The sequence below is a fragment of the Strigops habroptila genome, chromosome 10 (assembly GCF_004027225.2).
Source record: "Strigops habroptila isolate Jane chromosome 10, bStrHab1.2.pri, whole genome shotgun sequence".
Lineage (NCBI taxonomy): Eukaryota > Metazoa > Chordata > Aves > Psittaciformes > Psittacidae > Strigops > Strigops habroptila.
This window is the reverse complement of record NC_046359.1, coordinates 22,714,739-22,734,949: the sequence shown is the minus strand read 5'-3', so window position 1 is coordinate 22,734,949 and position 20,211 is coordinate 22,714,739. Positions and strand designations below refer to the sequence as shown.

At 42.0% G+C, this 20,211-nt stretch overlaps 1 protein-coding gene across 3 annotated transcripts in view; it reads right to left on the bottom strand.

The window, feature by feature from the left end:
• The window catches only part of CDC42EP3 (CDC42 effector protein 3), a 28,460-nt gene extending 9,453 nt beyond the window's left edge, over positions 1 to 19,007 (bottom strand). Inside the window, exon 1 of one of the 3 annotated variants that reach the window (XM_030499983.1) lies at positions 18,737 to 19,007. In XM_030499983.1, coding sequence (XP_030355843.1) covers positions 18,737 to 18,965 — 229 coding nt within the window. In that variant the 5' untranslated portion in view covers positions 18,966 to 19,007. Of the gene's footprint in view, positions 1 to 18,247; positions 18,472 to 18,731 lie in introns of those variants that run through there. The other 2 variants (XM_030499982.1, XM_030499981.1) reach the window with 2 other exon arrangements.
• Between the last annotated feature and the right edge of the window lie 1,204 nt (positions 19,008 to 20,211).

The window sequence follows — 20,211 nt, the reverse complement described above, 5'->3', positions numbered from 1 at the left end:
CTTATTTGGAGGCTGCTCATAAAAATACTGTGAAGCCCTATGCTGTGTACAATGATCTCTGCATTATTTCAATAGAACTACAACCCTCTCTGATGCCAACTTCTTTCTGTGTTTACTCTGAGATTCTAAATGTTTTTAATACGTGCTTTCTTGACACTGCAGAGGACTAATATTTTAAAAATCTGGCTATGATGCAATAAAGTCAAATGCCTTATAGAGCTTGTTTCTGCAGTTGTGCTTTTGACCACTCATCATTATAAGGACTTAAATAATTCCCATTTCTTTCATCAAGCAAACTTTTTTTCACCTTCCAACAGGTTTCAGTCACAGCTTGCTTTCAGCTTTGAAAAGTTAGCACCTTTTCTAGAATAATAAAAACCTTTTCTATTTTCTTCTCTTCTACAGACACAAGAATTTAATGAGCTTAAGTACTGTGTTGTTTGGCACCATGGACTGAAACAGGTTCCTCTTTATTACCTTCTCCTTAGCTTTGTTGGCTGGTACATTCATACATACCGATTTAATACCATACAGTGCAGTTTTATCATTGGCTTTTAAAAACTGAGCAAGTGCAAGACCATGCAGATTTAGACATAGGTACATGTTAGTACACAGTCTGGGACCTTAACAAATGCAGCGCTGAAAGGGAGGTTATGCTATGTCAGACTGTGCAGTGAAGCAGTGTCACACATTTCCTCCTACAAAGCCAGACCAGATGAGCAAATAGCTGGGGACCATAAACTCATAAGCCACAAGATGGAGAGGCTTAAAAACATGTCCATCTACTCTCTTATGCCAAAGGAAAACCATTAAAAAATGGGGTGGAGGAAAGCCCTAAACAAACCAAGCTATAACCTGACTATATGCCACCTAAAAGATTGGGTAACTGCTCTGGTTGAAATCTCACCTACTGAAGGAGAAGAAAGAAACAGTTTTTAGCCAAAGCAGCTGCCTGACCAAGTTCAAGTCAAGTTCACCTAAGTGCTGGTATTGCTGTGTGGAAGAACTTGGGAAGATGTGGATTGAGGCAGGCAGTAATGCCCCTTTTGATGTCAGCCAGCACTCGTATCAGTTTAAGTGGATTACGAATCCATGCCCTTTGTAATTCTGAGCAGGTTAGCATAGATGGCTTTCTCTTTTGACACAGAGGGTGTAGTTCCCCAACCCAGCTCTGCTCTCAAAGCTGGTTTAAGAAGTTCTCACCCTAGATTCCTCACTCCTCACTGCTGGTTCCCAGTTCTGCGCTGCAGTTCCCTGTACCCTCCATGGGCCAGCAGACCTACAAGCCACATGGCAAACCAGTCACAGCAGCAATTCTCCCCACTGACTCAGTTTACAGTAAAGGCTTACCAACAGCTGCAGTGTGACTGATGGCAATGCTTCAAGAGACTTCAAGCCCAATATAACTACTGTCAGAAAGGCATTCTCCCCTTCCCCCCATACTGTGTGCACACACTTGACCCCTTATAAGCCAGTTCAGCACACAGGACTGGGTGAAAACTAACAGGGAAAGGGTTGTAAAACCACAAGGCTAGGAGTGAGACTGCTACTTTCAGGTGCAGCTTGTAATTTGAATAGCTCAGCCATCTCCTGAAACATCACTCAGAGCAAGGAGTTCTGGCAGAAGGGGTGGGCAATTCTTAACCAACTCTTCCACAAGAAAAATTGTCCATGGAATTACATCCAGATTTTATTCACTTCTGATGCAAAAATGGCTTGGTAGCTCCACTAGCCTTAGGGTTCCCAAGGCTGCTGTCAATTTGAAATTAAGTTTTTCCAGCTACAGTCAAGATGTTATTATTGCTATTTTTTTAAAGGATCCCTAGCTTAACATGTCATTAGCTGGTAGCTCCTGAGAAAAGGCAATCTAAAATAAAAGTATCTTGCAAGATACTAACTTAAAAAAAAACAACAAAAACCCCACCAACCACCCTACCCTGAACACTTCCAATTCTCAAATACCCTTCACCTCTAAGTCAAATATTCTTTATCATCTCCTTGAAACACACAAGTGTCATAGGCATTATAATCACCAGTTCTCCTATTATTCAATTCTCAAAGTGTTTCACTTGAAATAAGTATTTACCATCTTAAAGTGCCTGATAAGCTAGTTTTAAAGCAAACCCGAAGGGCAGAGAACCCTCTATATGCAAAGGTTAATGAGGTAGAGGTACAAAGCTACAGAAAAACAGAAAGCTGCACAGGACTTGTTTTATTACATAGGAAAAAGGATGGATCCTCTGCTCAGCAGAGCAGTTCTGCCTCCTTTCCAGAGTTGAATGGTCATCATCAATGAGCATGGAGTTGGGGTAGACAGAAGAAGGGAAATTCTTCAATGGATTACAAAAATCTTTATTTCTTTTTTTTTTTTTTTGGCCCAGCTCATGCCCTCTTTAAGGAATGGGGATGAAATCATGGACTAACAAATTTTGTTATCTATAGGCAATTCAAAGCAGATTGTCAATAAAACTAAAGTAACTGTTTTATCACCCTTACCTGAAACAAAAGGAAAAAAAATACAAATTACATCTTCACTATGAGCTTATACTACAGTCCTAACAAAACAACTCCACTATTTGAAGGCACCATTCGAGGAGAAGCAAGAATCTGAAGGAATAAGTGACAATTGACAGACATGCCATATTCTGGCTCTGCTCTGCAGTATGTCAGCAACACCTGCAACATGCCCCGTCAGCCTGGACAGCAGTGCTAGGGTCCCCACTTCCTCCTCAGAGCTCTCTGCCACAGACAGAGAGCTTCTGTTAACTTGGGTTGATTGTACCAAATTGATCAGACTTTTTTTTCTGGAATATATCAAGTAGCATCAGAGTGCATTCACTCTTTGTGCAACAGTTGTATTTCACATATTGCCCTTAAACCCAGGCAGAGTTAATCAGTTTAATTTGAAAGAAATTAATATTCTCGGCACTTGTACAGAGGTATACTGTTTGAGTATTCAGTGGCACAGTGGCAACTCAGCACTAAAGCTAGTTTACTGATTAGCAGCTGACGTGTCTTTCAACCTCTAAACGCCATGTATTTAATTAAACTGCCTGAAATACTGCTGTCTCAAATCCCACTAAAGCTGCCTTCTCAACACGCAGGGTTTTACCTCAGCCAGTGCTCAGCACCTATCTTCCCATTACTGCAGCCATATTTCAAAAGATAAATACAGCATTAAGACACATCTTAAGCCAAATTATGAGATTACAGCATCTGCATATAGAGAAGACTGGATCTCAAGCCTGCATGTGCAGACAACATGAAAATAATTAAATGGGTCAGGGAAATAACACTTTAACCAATGAACCCAAACAGCCCTAATGTACTGCAAGTCAAGTCCTGTCCTTTGCAGCTTTCTGGAAAAGCATTCTGCAGACATTCATGTTCTCTCTGCACTCTGCAGGGGCTCCTGCTTAGAACTTTGCCTTGAGACTGCAAGAGAACATAAAGCCCTCTGTTTAAAGGTCAATGTTTCAAAGTGCTCCAAAATGGACATTCTGTTTTCAGAAGTAGCACCAAGGGAAAGCATATTGGCGGCAAAAAGAAAACTTCTAGTAGGCAGTCACATTAGGGTAATGTTATCATGACTCATGCTCCTCACCCATTTCCTGACTGGGGCTGTGCATGATCAAAAGAAAACCAGCCACAGTAATGCTGCCGCTCGTTAATGTTAGCTAGCCTGAAAGGATTACAGACTACCAGAAAACAAACTCATTGCAGAGAATCCTATTTAAAGCCTGGCATAAATTGACACTGACAAATACACTGGTGTAATACCATACTCAACCAAAACATCAACTTGCCTTTGTTGCGAGAAACAAGTTACAACTTTTTATGATGAGTTCTTCTACCTGAACAAATCCTCTCACACACCTTAAAACACTGTAAATCCTTGGCGTATGTTGGGAGAGGGAGGGCACTATCCAATTGCTAGTTAGTATCTAAAGAAATACAAGCTACATGGCCCTTTTGAAGAGGATCACAGCAAACTCAGGCTGCTATAAAACAACTAGTGCCTTCCCAGAAAGACTGTAAAAGAAACCACACAGCAGCCAAAGCATGAGCTGGGCCTAAGTGGCTGTCACCTTATAAGAAAGGCACCGCAAGAGACGATTTCTGTCTCAGTGTTCATCCCTGTCAGGCAGTCCAAGTGAAGTGTGTGCATAATGATGGCAAATTGGTGTTCATTTGTATGCAGCATTTTTATCAGCAGAAAACAAATTTCACATCTTTGTTGGGACGTTGGTCACATTTAATTTGTTCCAAAACACACATTAAGGAAAACTCCCAAATTAATCAGACATTTCAACAGAAACTAGGCTAGATGTTAGGTAACACATGACAACACCTTTCTGCACCTCTCTGAAGCCCTCAGGCCAAATAGAATGACTTAGGTTGGAAAGACCTTTAACGTCATCAAGTCCAACTCTTAACCCTCCCACCTACCTCAGCAGCACAGTCCTGCATTTGCAGGTCCCTTTCACTCCCTCTTTACAAATGCCAACTAACCGCTAAACATGCTCCTCAGCACCAGTCACTGTTTTTCTTATGTTGTCTCAGACAAGGGATCTCTCTCCCTTTGATCTCCTGAAGCTGACCATTAAATGTATAATCCATTGCCAAATCCATTGTCCATAGAATTAAGACTGATCAGCAGTGGCACTCCACTCCCAGGATGTTGAGGGGACCTACACCAGCTGTCTGAAAGCCAAACACAACCCAAATTCAACAACAGCCTGGCTTTTTAGTAATGCTTCATCTTATTACACAGAAATCTCAGACATTTTGCCCCTCACATGATACAGAGTACTGGAAGACAGGTAAGAGAAGCAATCACCTGAACAAGGCAAAAGTTACATTTAGCTCTGACTAAACCAACATCATCTAAAAATACTGAGCCTGCATTTTATCTAGGTTGCACTAAATACTTCAGAGTTGAGAGAAGCTAGCTCTGAAACAGAGCACACATATAACAAGGCCTTACATTGCATTGTGACACTTGCTGCTGGACTGTTACAACTCTGCTTGGTCATCACATGTCTTATTTATACAGCTGTAAGAGCACAGAAATGAGATGCAGCAGTCCCTTTGGGCATGGATGTACCTCCATCTTGACCAAGTACAAGCTCTTGCCACATGCTGCAAATTGTTCTGGTATGGAAAGCAGTGGCATGTAGGCAGAAAAATAAAAGAACAGAACTCGAGGACCTGTTTTCCTGTGTAAAGGGCACATTTATTTACTTAATCCTTTAATAAGGATTGTGCAAGGTAAGATGAACTTCTGCCTTTACAGAAGGCTATTTAAAGCAAATTTCTAATGGCTCTTGCAAGCTCCAGGGAGTCAGAATTCAAGTCATGGGAGGAGTGATGTGTTGTTAGTGTGGTTTACCATCCTTCAGAAATTTAAGAAAAGGTGACCCGTTGTAGGGCCCAGGACAGACAGCTGCAGTGGTGACAAGAAACTGCTCAAACACTAGAGAACCCCCACCTACCCCACCCAAAACCAAACAAAAAAACCCAACAACTATGACCCAAAAAAACACCCCCCCCCCCCCAAAACAACCAAAAAACCCAACACCACCCACACAAAAACAACCCACAAACAAACCACCAACTCAACAAACAAAACTAATGTAAAGATGGTCAGAATCCAAGCCACAACGAAGTGGCCAGGTATTCTTCATCTTCACGTACGCAAGCAGAGCAGAACCCAAGATCAATTTGTTTGTTCTGAGTGCAGATCCAAACCATATCCAGAAGAAAGAAAAAATCCCCCATATAATTCTGTAACAATGCATCAGGATTGCATTAATTTAAGGCACAGTGTGGTGCTCTCTTGTAAAAGTCCATAATGTTTCTTTTAACAGAGATAACCTCTGTAGAAACACAAGGAAGCAACACACTTTAGTCCTCCGAATTACAGAAGAGCACATGGCCAAAGAGACAGTACACTCAAGAAATTTAAGAGGGAACTGGCATCTGAGGAAGGCAACGACATCTCAGTATTGTTTCTTCAATACTGGACAGGACGAAATGATTGGGTGACATAGGGCCTCTTGCACAAACTCTTTGGATATGGCTCACATGGAAAGGAATAGAAATATTATAACAAAAAATACTCTGAAACACAGCCCCAGAAAAAGGCATGTAACTTCTAGAAGGATGATATTACCAAACTGACATTCCTTCTTTTTCTGTGCATGTGGGTGCTACCTGGATTCGGCAGACGTATGCTCCTTCTGGCTGCAGAAGCAGCGGAGCACCATACTTTGGCTCCAAGGAAGGAGCCCAAAGAAATCCTTCCTGGAGGAAATCATTAGAATTTTCACCAACAGCTACAAAGATCCATGTTAGGAATAGTTCATCAACACCCTTATTGTTGTAGTCCTATGCTTCTTAAGTTTTTAAACCACATCCCTTGGGAAAGGTGGGATTTTATTGTTGTTGTTTTAAAGTTCTCTCAGAACACAGAACATTAAATATGAGTTATCCTACAATAATTAAAATTAAAGATACATATTTTCTTAAACAAAAATCCCACCACAGGCACTGCTCTTAAGCTCTTGCCATTCCTGAAAAGACCATAATCCATTCACAAAAGTGGGAAGGCAGAGGTCATTTAGCAGGGGAAGAAAGGCCCCAAAAACAATGAAAAGAAAGAAAATCTTCACCTGATCAGTAAACCAAAACTCTCCAAACACAACACATTAGCAGCTTGCAATAGAACAGTTAACTTTTAATAGTCACCAGGTTAGTAGCTGCTGCTGAAGAAAGTTCACAACTCCCATAGTGACTGTTTCAGACTGTCTGAAACAAGGCAGGAAGTTTCACCCAGGGTGCCAACATAGGCTTAAAGAGAATCATATCTTAAAGTGAAATCTCGATTTGAGAACCAAAAATATTGTGAATACCTGAAAAATCCAGAGTGAACCTTCATTTGCCTTGCATTTGGCTATTACATTCCCCATGATTTACTATCCAGCAAGTCAAACTGAGTGCGGCTTTAGAACTTGATTAAGCCTAACAAGTAATGAAACTCCCTTCATATCTCTTGCTAGTCACCTTTCTTATGCAGGAAAAGATACAGAATTTTCTTCTTACATGTTTTTCCAGACACTGAAATGTTCTTTTTGGGCATTCCATTGAAAGGCTGTCAGTTACTAAGTACCTGAAAATAGCCATCTGCTCCTTGGTCAAGCAAGAATGAAACAAAATTAACGTGTTGAAACACCCTAGCAGTTGACAGGTACTAATGACACTTTTCCCATAGCTTAAAAAGCAACCAAGATTAACTGTTTGAGTCAGTCACTTTTTGAAGTCACTTAGTCCATCTCTCTCTCTCCCTCCAGGAGTTATATCAGTGTAATTACTTGACACTGTAACTACTGAGAATCAGATCATGACTCTTGCTTTACACTATAGATAAGACAACAGAACTGGTACATCTGCAATAGAAGGATAGGTTTGTACAGCACCCAATATATACAGCTCCTCTTCTGCCCAGTACATCCACTCAAAAGCAAAAGAATATTCCTTTTTCCTGTCACGGGATCTCAGAGTAGATCAATTATGACTTCTTATATACCAGTTTAATATGCCCGATTTCTCTCCATTTGTATGACATAAAAGGCAGTGTCACTCCCAAGTTATACTGATGTTACAAACAGAATGGCATTTTTTCCATGGGCTTCCTAGGACTCGTGAGCTTTCTGCTCAACAGAAGGACTTTCAAAATGTATTGCCAGTGAGGTGCTTTTAAACTTTTTGCCTTCAATTCATCAATTTCAGTTGGAGAATTATCCTAACATGACCTACACCACAAGACTGGCAATCAGGAGAGGAGTGGAAATTTAACAGGTAGATAACAGAAATGAAAGGAAGAGAGTGATCTGGATTATCTGTGTACTGGATTTGTCTGGGATAGAGTCAGCTTTCTCTCTAGTAGCTGGTACAGTGCTGTATTTTAGATTTAGGCCGAGAATAATATTGATAACACACCAGTGTTTCAGTTGCTGCTAAGCAGGGTCTACCCTTACTCAAGGACCTTTCAGCTTCTCACAGGACCCCACCAGTGAGTAGGATGGAGGGCACAAGAAGCTGGGAGGAGACACGGCCAGGACAGCTGACCCCAACTGGCCAAAGGGATATTCCATACCCTAGAACGTCATGCTCAATATATAAACTAAGGGGAAAGCTGGCCAGGGACAACTGCTCGGAACTGGCTGGGCATTGGTCAGCAGGTGGTGAGCAATTGCATTGTGCATCACTTGTTTTGTATGTTTTAATTCTTTTATCATCGTTACTACTATTTTCACTTCCTTTCCTGTCCTATTAAACTGTCTTTACCTCAACCCACAAAATTTTACCTTTTTTTCCTCAAATCTCTCCGCCATCCTACAGGGTGTGTTGTGTTTAGCTACCTGCCCGGTTAAACCACAATAAGGTGATACCTAAACATCAGCAAGCCACTCTGGCTACTGTTAAAACTCAAGTCATGCATTCAAGACTAAAATTTAAGACTAAATCACACAGGCCTCACTTCTAGGACATAAGATTGTGCTCAAAACAGTGATAAGAGTTTTGTAGGTCAAAAGAGATAATCATTAGAACCTCATCCTCTTCTGCTGTAGTCACAAGGGGTTACTGCAATTCCCTGCTGCATAAGAAGGTACTGACAAGGGAAAGGGAAGGACCAGTTATTCTCTATTTGGCCATCCCCATGTCCAGTCCACAATTCTGGGAAGATGCCACTAAACAAAAGAAGGTTTCGGAAGAACCACAGGACTGATACTGTCACTTATGTTTGCTAGACTGAGAGTAGACAAAGCAAAGTGAAGAAAGAAAACGTACCAGCAAGAACAACTTACCAAGGCTTGCAGTGGGTTCGCTATTATTTGGATTTTTATTTTAAAAATAAAGAAATCTAAAACCTGTCCATTGGCTAATTCAAACAATTCAGGCAGAGCTAGAAGTCATACTGACACAGAACTTGGTCAGGATTGAGGAAATGCCTACAGCTTGTCACAGATAGGTTCCCAATGGTCTGTTCTAGCTTTATCATTCAAGATATGAACAGTATTTTTCCTGAAGTACACGACATTTCTCTAAAAATTTAAAGATTTTGTAAAGCATTTTTATCTAGGCGAAGTCTAAATTTTTAGAGCCTTTTTGTCCACAGATTGTGTTTTCTTGGCTGTCAAGATGATTATGAAGGGTGAAAGGGCAAATCTCCTGGAAGTAATCAAAACAGAGCACTCATCCAAACTGTTGTGTTTGGAAAGTTCTTGTCTTTCAGCACAAAATAGAAAAATGAAAAAAAAGTAGGTATCTATGTTTGACAGTGCTTCAAATCCTGCATGGAGAACTGACTAAATTCTTTCCTGTCAAATTGCCATGAACAGTTTGAGAACTGCAAGCTTTAAAAGCTGTTTCTTATCTGACGCTGTGCAAGCAGAAGGGCACACATTTCACAGCAACCTAGCCTATTCACAATGAAAACTAAACATTTTTAAGTACGACTTTCTAACAAGGGTATCTCAAATCCATGACTGAGCAGAATCCAGTGTCCAACTTCTGATACTCAGTTTTGAAGAAAAGCACATTGGAAAAAAAAAAAAAAAAAGGAACATGTGGCTTCATTCATTTTTACTTTAGAGAAATTGAGAGAGTTCTTTAATATGACAATATAATTTCTTTTCAAGCCACATCTCCTATATATTGTTACTGCTGTAAAACTTGACTTTGGGACTATGTTTGTATTTTGAGGATATTAACCCAAGAACTACAAACTTTGAAATTCAGAAAGCCCAGTGACTACTGACAGCTACCTCACCAGATGGACTCAAAGAACACACTGAATCAGAGTACCTGAAAAATTACCTGGTACTATTTCAGACAAGGATCTTGAATTTACAGACACAGACAGCTGCTTCTACTTCTGCAAATACCACACTGTTTATTATAGAGAGAATACACACCATTTCTTAGATAATGCCTTTTTAACATGTCCACCTACCCTTCAGATGTCTTGGAAGCTTCTGTTTTAAAGCTCATTTTCAGAGTTTCATAAACATCAGACTTTGCCATTCAAGCCAACATTTTCCACCCTTTATCTGCAGCAATCTGTATATGTTTGTTTATTGGGAGGGTTGGAAAGAGGTGGGAGAATTTTAACTGTGGCTGTTAAAACTGTTTCTCTAATGAGACAAAACAAAATTACGTATTTCTACTCTCTTGCTCTAACGTAATATCCTTTACTCTTATGCATACAGCACCCATCAAAATCCACAGCCTTGCTAAAACGTTCTGGCACTGTTGTACGTTTAAAGCTAGTCCTGACATTCAAACTTGGATCTGGGAATGCGTCTTTTCCTGTCATTGTGAATTACCAGGACAGTCAATTTTACGGTATTATATCATTTCTGCAAGATTCAGTAGCTTAGCGTCTGCCAGTGAAAGGCTTCCAAAATCCCCTCTCTATCAAAAATACCACCCCTCCTGCTTACATTGCTCTATCTCCACAAACAATTCAGCAGGAAGGAACAGCCATCAGTCCAAATCCAGAGGAAGAACACAACCTCTGCATAAGAACTAGGGATGTGGAACCAGATGTAGGACAGTGGGAGAAGGGATTGATGTGAGGATGCAAGGGAGAAAGACACATAAAAAGGCTTCGTGCAGGAAGATTTGCTGGAATTTAGCAACAGGAGTTATTATCATCTTTAGATTGCTCATTTGGGCATTGAAGCCTGCTTCTTTCCTTATAGATTCTTTGGCTTTATGCAGATTATATCTTTGTATTTTCAGAGATCACCTGAATACATTTAAAGATTTACATTTCAATGGATATACTGTTCTTACCAAAGGCAGTGTCACAAAGTTTACAACTTCTCTGTAGTTGCTTCATTAGATGCTACTCCTGTCTCTTCCTTCTATAAGGTTGTCAGAGCATATCCCAGCAATCCAACTGTTACACCATGACACAAAATACCTTATTTGTAATGTATATTCCTCTTCCAAAGTAGAGACACCTTTATAGTCTCAAGGTAAAATAACTACTGCAGCTAAAAGTGGAATTAATTCTCAGACAAAAATCTAAAAGCTGTCTGCAGCATAAACTATTTGATTGTTCATCACTTTCATTCAGAGAGATAGGTTTTATTTTTGCCCTCACAAATTCCTTTAGGAACTCCTACAGATTCCTAACCTACTTGAGCTCTTGCTATTGCAACTTTTCTTCTTTGGGACCAGAAATATGTATTTTTAAGAAAGCTGCCATAAAATGGATGGCTTTGTTGGTTTTGCTGTTGACCTGAGGATGCATACAGACAAAACCAGAAGAACTACAGCCTCCCTCCCTGCTAAAATCATATTGTGCAAGTGGGGAAGTGGCATACAGCAACAGAGCAGCTGCCATACAAATTATTGGTCTGCTCAGTCCATTATCTTGTTCCTAACAATAGATTTTCTTTTCAGTCAGTTTCTCTGTACCATTAATTACTTTGCATATCATTAATAAGAAACAAGTTAGAGCAGATATGATAATATTAACAATCCAATCTTTTCATTTCAGGTTTTCTTCAAACTGACTAGATTTTATAATTTACTTCTAGGCAAGATAACCAAACTGTGCAATGTGTTACTATAAATTTGTATTATTGTAGCATCAGAAGCCCTAATCACAAGCTAGGTATCTGATATATTAGGAATTATGCAGACATAAAATATCAACAACAAAATCTCATTGAAGACTGTTCTTCAGTTTTTGCATCTTTAGGGGCAGGGAATACTGCTAGCTTTGCAACAGAATTGTAACTGCTGTGAGCATCACCTCCTTTCTATTTCACCTTTCCACTCCAAGTGTTTGGACTGAAACAAAATAGAAATCCATATGCCATATATACAGCCTATGCGTGGACACACTGCTACATTCTTTACCTCCATATTCCCATCTGGTTTTTAAATATCCAAATAGAAAAGACCCCTGGATACACTGCATCTTACCCTCTTATGAACTGTGGTTACTCTTCCAAGGTCATCTGCTAGAGAGCCATGAGCAAGCAAAGAACCAGCTTAAACTTGATGAAGAGCAGTAATCTTTTCAATCTGGAGCAGGAACATGTGAGCTGCATCTGACATGCAAGACCATCAATGGCACTATTCTTTCCTTGCCCCCGTTTCACTCACCATGTAGCTCTCCTACTGTTGAAGTCTTCCTTAAATTGGGTTAACCCCTAACATAGAAGCATAGATGCATAGGAGCCATGTATCCTTAGAAGAAGGGAAATGCCAAAGACCGCACAGCTTTTAGTATCAGAAATGCTTTTGGTTTTATTCTTTGTGGTTACAGAAATGTGTACCTTCAAAGCACCAATAAATGCTTCAAATGACAAGGAGCCTGTAAAAATAAAATTGATGAAGCTATCACTTGAAATCTGAACATTAAGATTGGCCTAACCATTCTCCAGAGATAAAATTTTAACCAAACCTCAACTGTCCTTTAGTTCTCAAAAGACAGTTTATCAAATAATCCAAAAAATGAAGAGTGAAAATTAAAACCGATGACCATGCCCCAACAGAATTCATCACTAAAAGCAGTGGCAAGAGTGCCTGAACAAGATGCTGTTCCTTAATGGTGGTTTGTCACATCAAAGACAGGATATTTATGGCACGCATCTTAACAGAAAAGGGGAGAAAGGAAGCAAACCAAAACACTCACCTTATGTTCCACCACATCTTGGACTAATCTTTGCGTGAGTTTCAGATCTAATTTAACTAATTTCATGAATAAACAGAATTAAAGTCAAACTAAATCAAATGAATCATATTAACTGAGGCAAAAAAAGGTAACGTTAGAGGTTTCTAGAAAATACTTAAATCTTCATAGAAATGATGTATGTAAAGACATACAATTTAGGCTTTACTTAACTAGAACTGGAGATATACACAGAAGGAAGAAAAAATTGAACTTGTTTCTGATTGCAGGATCTCAGTACAATTTAGAAGGTTAGATTTTTTAAGTTCTGGAATGACAAGGCACATTCAAAAATTGCTCTGGTATCACAAGGATTTTATGGTTTTATTTTTTTTTTTTTTAAGGTTCTAAATCACTTAAGCATTGATTTTGGTAAAATTAAAAAGCTTTCCAATAAGCAGAATCCATTAGTGTTGCCAGACACTTCATGACAATACAAATAAAATAAAGGAATAAAAAAGGCAAGGAAGAAAACTGGGGGAGGGTAGGATCTCCAGCAACATCGGCATTTTGTTCCTGTACATCACTTGGTACTAGTGCAGTACTCCAGCACTAGAAAAAGCAAACAGACAAAAACTGTCTATGACATGAGCTCACCCAGTCATACAGTGGGAGAAAACCATCTTCTGAAAAGTCAGTAAGGAGCTTTACTGGAATAGGAGAAACAGAGGAAGTGTTTATCAAAGCAACAAGATCCATCAGCCTCTTCCCTAAAGACTTAATCCTCAAGTCTTGTCTACCATCTCCTTCCTGCCTCTTCTTTGCTTCCTCCTGAAGATTTGAAACAATATTACTCATACTCCTACAGGTATCAGGGTTTCTCCTTGTGAAGATCATGACAGAGAGCTCTGCCGACTAGAAAGCTAGTTTCACAACCTCTTTGGAGAAATGCTTCAGAGATGCTGACTGTGGTGGCAGCAAAGCACCTTTGATCTTCCTTGCAGAGCATCACCGAGAATTCTGAACCCCATCATTAGAAATATCATATGCGGAACAGTAAGGTTGCAAAGTCCAAGAATGCAAAGTTAGGAAATCCCAAGATTATATCACTTGTGCAACCACTGTTTGGTCCCTTTACCATCTGCACTAGTGTTGCCCAGTGCTACCAAAAGGACTATGACAGAGCAGGATCTTCAGCTTTAGCCCAGGGTTTCAAACAGATACTCTCTTTTTGTTACTTCTCACTTCATTCACCTCACACACTGTTTGAGGCATGAGAGCTATGAGAAATAACGTGACCATAATGCACCTATATGTATATATATGTATCACAGTTTTCTACAGGCATTTTCCAACTTGTGGATACTTGCTTTTGACAACATAACAGGCTTTAGGTTTTTGGGTTTGCTTGACTTTACTGTTGTACTGTACAGACTTTTTAAAAAGTCAACTAAAAATATATATAGCTTTTCAGACTAACAGTTTACTTCTAATTACTATTTTCATGATAGTGTCTAATATTCTAATATGAAAAAATCATTCAGAATGAAGACTTAACACCTGTTTCCTTTGTTTAAGGCACAGCATGAATATTCAGAAAAACATAAAACTTTTAGAGCAAACCAGTGAGAACCAGGCTAGAAACATCTGGTATTTGAAAGCAAAGACATCAAGTATTTATTTTTAGAAAGTTCTCTACAGATCATTTGGGAAAAAAAAAAAAAAGCTATCAAATGCATCTAAACAAGTTTGCAGACCTGACTAAGCCAGTCATACCTCGTTTCAGTGACCACAGCTTGTCATCAGCACTTGTATCTCTACAGAAGGTCAGCTGCTGTTTACACATAACCACTGAAAAGTTCACTTAGCTCATTCAGAATGAGCCCCAGCACAATAACTCACTATATCAGCCCATTTAATTTCTTATCTGGCTTGTTCCCTGTTGACCTTTATGATAGAAATCAAAGCAGTGTATCAGACCTGGTGAGCTTTCTTCTATTATTCAGTGCAAGTAAACAACATTAACGCAACATTTACATAGTTAAGTTGCGTCTTGTTCTCCCACACATAGTGAGGGTTGAAACTCTTCATGTGGCTCCCTGGCATTCAGGAGATACTAGTCATCAAGTTGTAAGACTATTGCATAACTTATATAATTTCAAAGATAAGTATAACAGTATTTCAAATTACTTTTGCTAAACATGCATTTCAGTAAAATGGTCTTGCATAAAAATCTACCGTGGACATGAAGATACAACTTTAGTATTCAACTATTGCTTCCTCATTGTCAGAGCTTTAGGTATTAAAATGTGCTACTCCAATGTATGCTCAGCCTGTAAATGGTTTCTCTCCCCCTCTTCAAGAAAACAAAACAACACAACCACAAAGGAGTAAAACATATTTAACAGTTCACTAACCTCTCAAAAGAAAAAACTCACAGTTGCGTACAAAAATTAACAGCTGTGTTCTTGTGGACTTAACTAGTGGCAGAACCATAAGACAAATCTGACTCATGAAAATGAAACCCAAGTAAAGGTATAAATATATCTTGCCACCCTGGCCAACTCCATCTATGTGTAATGATCTCATTTTTATCTTGGCAGTGTGTTTTCTGAAGCTTTACTGCATCTTAATTTAACCCATAAACAATGAGGAACATAGTCGTCTTGTCAGGCAGCTCCAGCTGCTCCTGTTACACTCATCTCCCCAGCAGTCACCAGGCTGGATCAATATCTTTGATTGATAACATTATGAATGTAAATACAGAACATTAAAAAATATCCTAAGCAATGCTTATCTTCATGACTGTCATCCAAAAATCTTTCTTATTTAATATAGCACTAGAAACAGATCTCTTCTTCAGCCTGAACTTTACCTGGGCTTGTACTCTGTAGTTGCACCTCATTCTGCTATCCTGCTTCACACAAAACCCTCCCCTGCATAGGTGGTGCTTCAAATCTGCTCTCACTGCTCTACCCAGACACAGCCGTCAGCACCAGCTAAGCTGCTTCCACTGGCTACCACCTAGTCTGCTTTGGAGTGAGAGGAAATCATTTAGAAACAGCCCTCCATGCAACACCTGAATACAATTCTCCACACATCCCCATTTAAGCTCAGACTTGAGTTTATTTGGGAAATTCACTTCACTATCGCACAAAACCCAAACAAACCACCCACCCAGCGATACACGTCCAGCCGACTGCTGCCCCTGTAAGCGTTGTACCCATAGGGATTCCACATCTCTACAGCATGGCGCCTCTTAGGCACTGACCACCCAATTAGTTCAGTTTTACCACTGTGGGAGGGAGAGGCAGCCAGTTCTCCCCAGTATGGTTCAGATATTGAGAAATATATTTACTCTGCCTTAATCATGCAGGAAAGTGAAAGCCTATGGTGTTTTACATCATTATGAAAGGCCAAAATGGGCACTAAGTGACATGATCCACAGCAATTCTGTCAACGAGGGCAAGGAATAAGAGGAAGAACTGGTCAGGGAGCGTCACTGAGCCCCTGGGCGACAGCCTCACTGGCAAGAAGTGAAGAACTTGATGGCAAATTCTGCATGGAGAGGGAAATTTGTTTTTAAATGCCAATTCCCTCCTACCCCAAACTATTTCTCAAGACTTGGGCAAAGGACCAGAATTTCTTCTATAAGAAGTCATGGAGCTTAGAAGACTATAAACCAAAGCAGCATACCTAATTACAAAAAGCTGAGAGCAAAACATGTTTTGCCATGAACCATGGCTTTCTTTGATTACAGTAAAGCTGATATAAGTGGTTTGGAAGAGTTTTAGACGCCTCTTTGAAGTCAATGTGACATGTAGCCACAGCAGTCAAATAGGGGCAGTGCAGAGCCACGCTGCCTCAGGGAAAGTGTGGCTCTAGGCTGCCTCTTAGGTGATATCCATCTCTTTCCAAAATTCACCCAGGCCACCTCCTGGTGATTCTGGCTGGCTCTGCGTAGCACAGAAGAGAGGCAGAACCACAGAGGTAGTTTCTGCAGCCTGATTTCACTTCTGTGGATGCACAAGGTGCTTCTGAGAGAACAGTAACTGTGATTATCTTCAATCTAACGAGGAGATAGGCTCCATTGTTTCCTTCCCAGATCCCACTGGCTTATGCTAAGGCCAGGAGAAATCATTCCTTTCAGTACTATCCTACCAAAAAAACCTGCTCAGCTCCTCTCTTCTGCATGCTGTAATAAAAAACAAATGTTCAAAGCAAGGAGTGCCTTGACCATAGGAGATTTCTCTTACTTTTCTGAAAGCCTCTGCTGAAAGGCTATTTTTAACATGCCACAGAGCTAAAGTAAATCTTAATGCTAACGCTAAAAAAGGCTGGACCCTTTCAGTACAAGACACTTTAAAAATAAATCCTTGCACCAGTAATCACCTGCTGCTACATGCTTTTATGTTTAGCCAGCTGCTGAGATGCCACATCTGTCACTTCTTGCTTCCAGAAATGCGCTTTCCTTTTCTGTAGGGAAGGAGAAAATTCTGCTCCTGGAATTGCACAGAGTATCATGATGCCTTTTTTGGTATCTCTGTCATTCCTCTAAACATCTGAGCCACAGCACATGGGTTGCAAGATTTCTGGTACTGTGCATCCTCAGAATTGTTCAGCTTTAGATTTTCATACCTTAAAGCCTCCGATTTTTAATCCGTACACTTTGCTGGACAATGTTACACACTTATAACCTACATGACGCTAGAAATAAAGATCTATGCCTGAGTAATTTCACTCCCAAGAGCTCTCCTTGCCTCCCCCTCAAATTTTTTTTCAAAGGAAAGTAAGAGATCAGGATCATATTTGTTACATTAAAGATTTCATAATAAGCCCTCTTCCTATTTTTAAAACATAACAACAATCTCCAATGACGCAAGTCCTAAATTAATTACTTCCTCTATTTCGGTCTCTTTGCAATTTCAACTGAATCAAGTCCCTTATTACCGTACCGCCCGCGTTTCTTCATCAGGAACCCCATCCATACCAATTCTTACTTCCCTTCCCGACCTGAACTCTTTGTTCCACCACCAGCATCACACCGGGGCCCTGACTCTCTCTCTCCCCGCCGCGGGTTTGCCCCAGCCCCGCCGCACGGTTATTTCCAACCCCAGGCAGAAAGGCGCGGCGAAAGGGGACATCCCGCACAAAAAACCCGTGCCCGCGCTGTTTTGGGGCGATGTAGGTACGCCTCCAAAACGAGGGTATGTCCGAATAATGCTGGGAAGAAAATTTAAACCGATTATAGGAGCGAATTTCAGCTCGGAATTTCAGCGATGTAGAAACACCCTGACACGGTTTTAACAATGCGGCTCCGGCATAACGCCCCACAAGGAACCAAACACGAGGATTAAGGGATACTCTCCTTGGCCACCCCGAAACGCCTCCCTCCCTGCCAGCCTCCCTCCCCGTGCCCCGCGCGGGCGCGGTGCGACCTCGCCGCCGCTCCGCAGGGGAAGAGGGGCCGTACCGGCTCCTCGCCGGGCCGGGGCCGCGGCCGCGCAGCCAGCCTGCCCCGCTCCGCGCACACGCCGCTCCCTGACTTACGGCGCTGCCGGCTGCTCCCTGCCGCTCCTCCTTCCCAACCTCCTTCCCTCGCTGCCTCCCTCCGCGGGTGCGGAGCCGGGAGGGCAGCGGGGCCGCCCCTTTGCGTCCCGGGGCGAGCGCGGCACCTGCGAGCGCCTGTCAGTGCACGGCGGCGGCGGCGGCAGCACCCCGTGTGCCGGGGGCGGCGAGCGGGAGCCGCGGGGAGGCGGCGCTGCCGGCGGCGGGGCTGCGGGCCGGGAGGCGGCTGCAGGGAAATCCTGGCACCGCGGAGCGCCGCCCGGGAGGCGAGGAGCAGCCACAGTAACAATAAGGGGCTTTCCTCTCCTCTCCCTGGTTTTTTTTTTTGGAGCTCATTGCCGACCCACCCCGGCAGTGCTGCTTGGCAGCCCTCGGGTGGGCAGTCCCCCCCGTCTCCCTTCCACGGCCAGCTCGGAGAGGTGCTTAAAAGCTTGCGGTTCTTCACCCAAGCCCTCTCGCCCCTCACCTCACCTTGGCCCCGGCCGGCCAAGGGTGCGGGTTTCAGCCCGCAGCACCGCACGCCGCCTTCGCTTGCTCGCTCGGCCTTTTCTCCCGTCTTGGCGCGGTTTTCAGGAGCGCTCGGGCTTTCGCGACTCCGCGGTCTGGGCTCTGCAGGTAACCGGCAAACGCTGCGAGAACTGGCGGGGCGCAGGGGCGTCTCCTCCCGCCCCGCGGCGGAGCCGGAGGTGCTGCGCGGCATCCGCACCGCCTGCGCGGGGCCCGCCGGGGCCAAGAGCCCTTTAAAGACGGATTTAAGGGCACCTGCCCATCTGTTTTATACAAATGAAACTGCCTTGCCCAGAACGGGAAAGAGTTAGACTAGCTGTGGGCAGTCCATCATGTTACTGACTAGGAAGCCCATAAATACTGAGCTGATGTTGAATTTTTTACAAGTTACCTGGTTAATCCCCATGGAGACCCCGATATTGTTTCATTTCCCTCAGTAACATCCTCCCAGAGGTTTGTGTTGGCAGGTACCTGAACTCAACACTCTGTGTCTGACAGTTTTACCGAAGGGTCATTTTTCAAAATGTTACACTTGGCACTGCCATACAGGCACTGCATGTGCACTGAAATATTAAGTGTGGTACATACTTCACCCAGGCTGAGGTATTTTTATAAATATTTGCATAATTTTCATTATGTATGGCATTTTTAAATCGGTGTAAACAGTGAATGCAGTGTATATAAATGTAGACTTAGTTTAAAATATGTTTGCGTACCCACATCTGGATGAGAGAATTTTCCCCTTTGCTCTCTTTGCATTGTTAGCATTGGAGCACTCTAAAGCTAAAGCACTTTACCCCAGGGCAATTATATTTTCTTTTCTGTAAATGCAGTGCCCAAATTCAGAGATTTTCATCTCAAGGTGTTGAGGCTGTAATATTCAACATGCCTGCAGACTACTTTGCCCTTCCACATACAAATTCCTCTGGGCAGGAACCATCTGACCATCCACAGCACTTTATAGAATCATAGAATTGTCATCCTAGGTTGGAAAAGACCTTTAAGACTGTCAACTCCAACTGTTACCCAAGAACAGTTATAGGACAAGGGGTAATGGCTTTAAACTGAGAGAGCGGAGATTTAGATCAGACATTAGGAAGAAGTTCTTTACTGTGAGAGTGGTGAGGCACTGGAACAGGTTGCCCGGAAAAGTTGTGGCTGCCCCATCCCTGGCAGTGTTCAAGGCCAGGTTGGACGGGGCTTGGAGCAATCTGCTCTAGTGGAAGGTATCTCTGCCCATGGCAGGGGGGTTGGAACTAGGTGGTCTTTAAGGTCCCTTCCAACCCAAACTATTCTATGATTCTATGACTGTCAAGTCCAGCACTAAACCATGTCACTAAAGGCCGCTCCTGCACAGTTTCTGAACACTTCCAGGGATGGTGATTCCACCACTTCCCTGGGCAGCCTGTTCCAATGCTTGATCACCCTTTTGGTGAAGA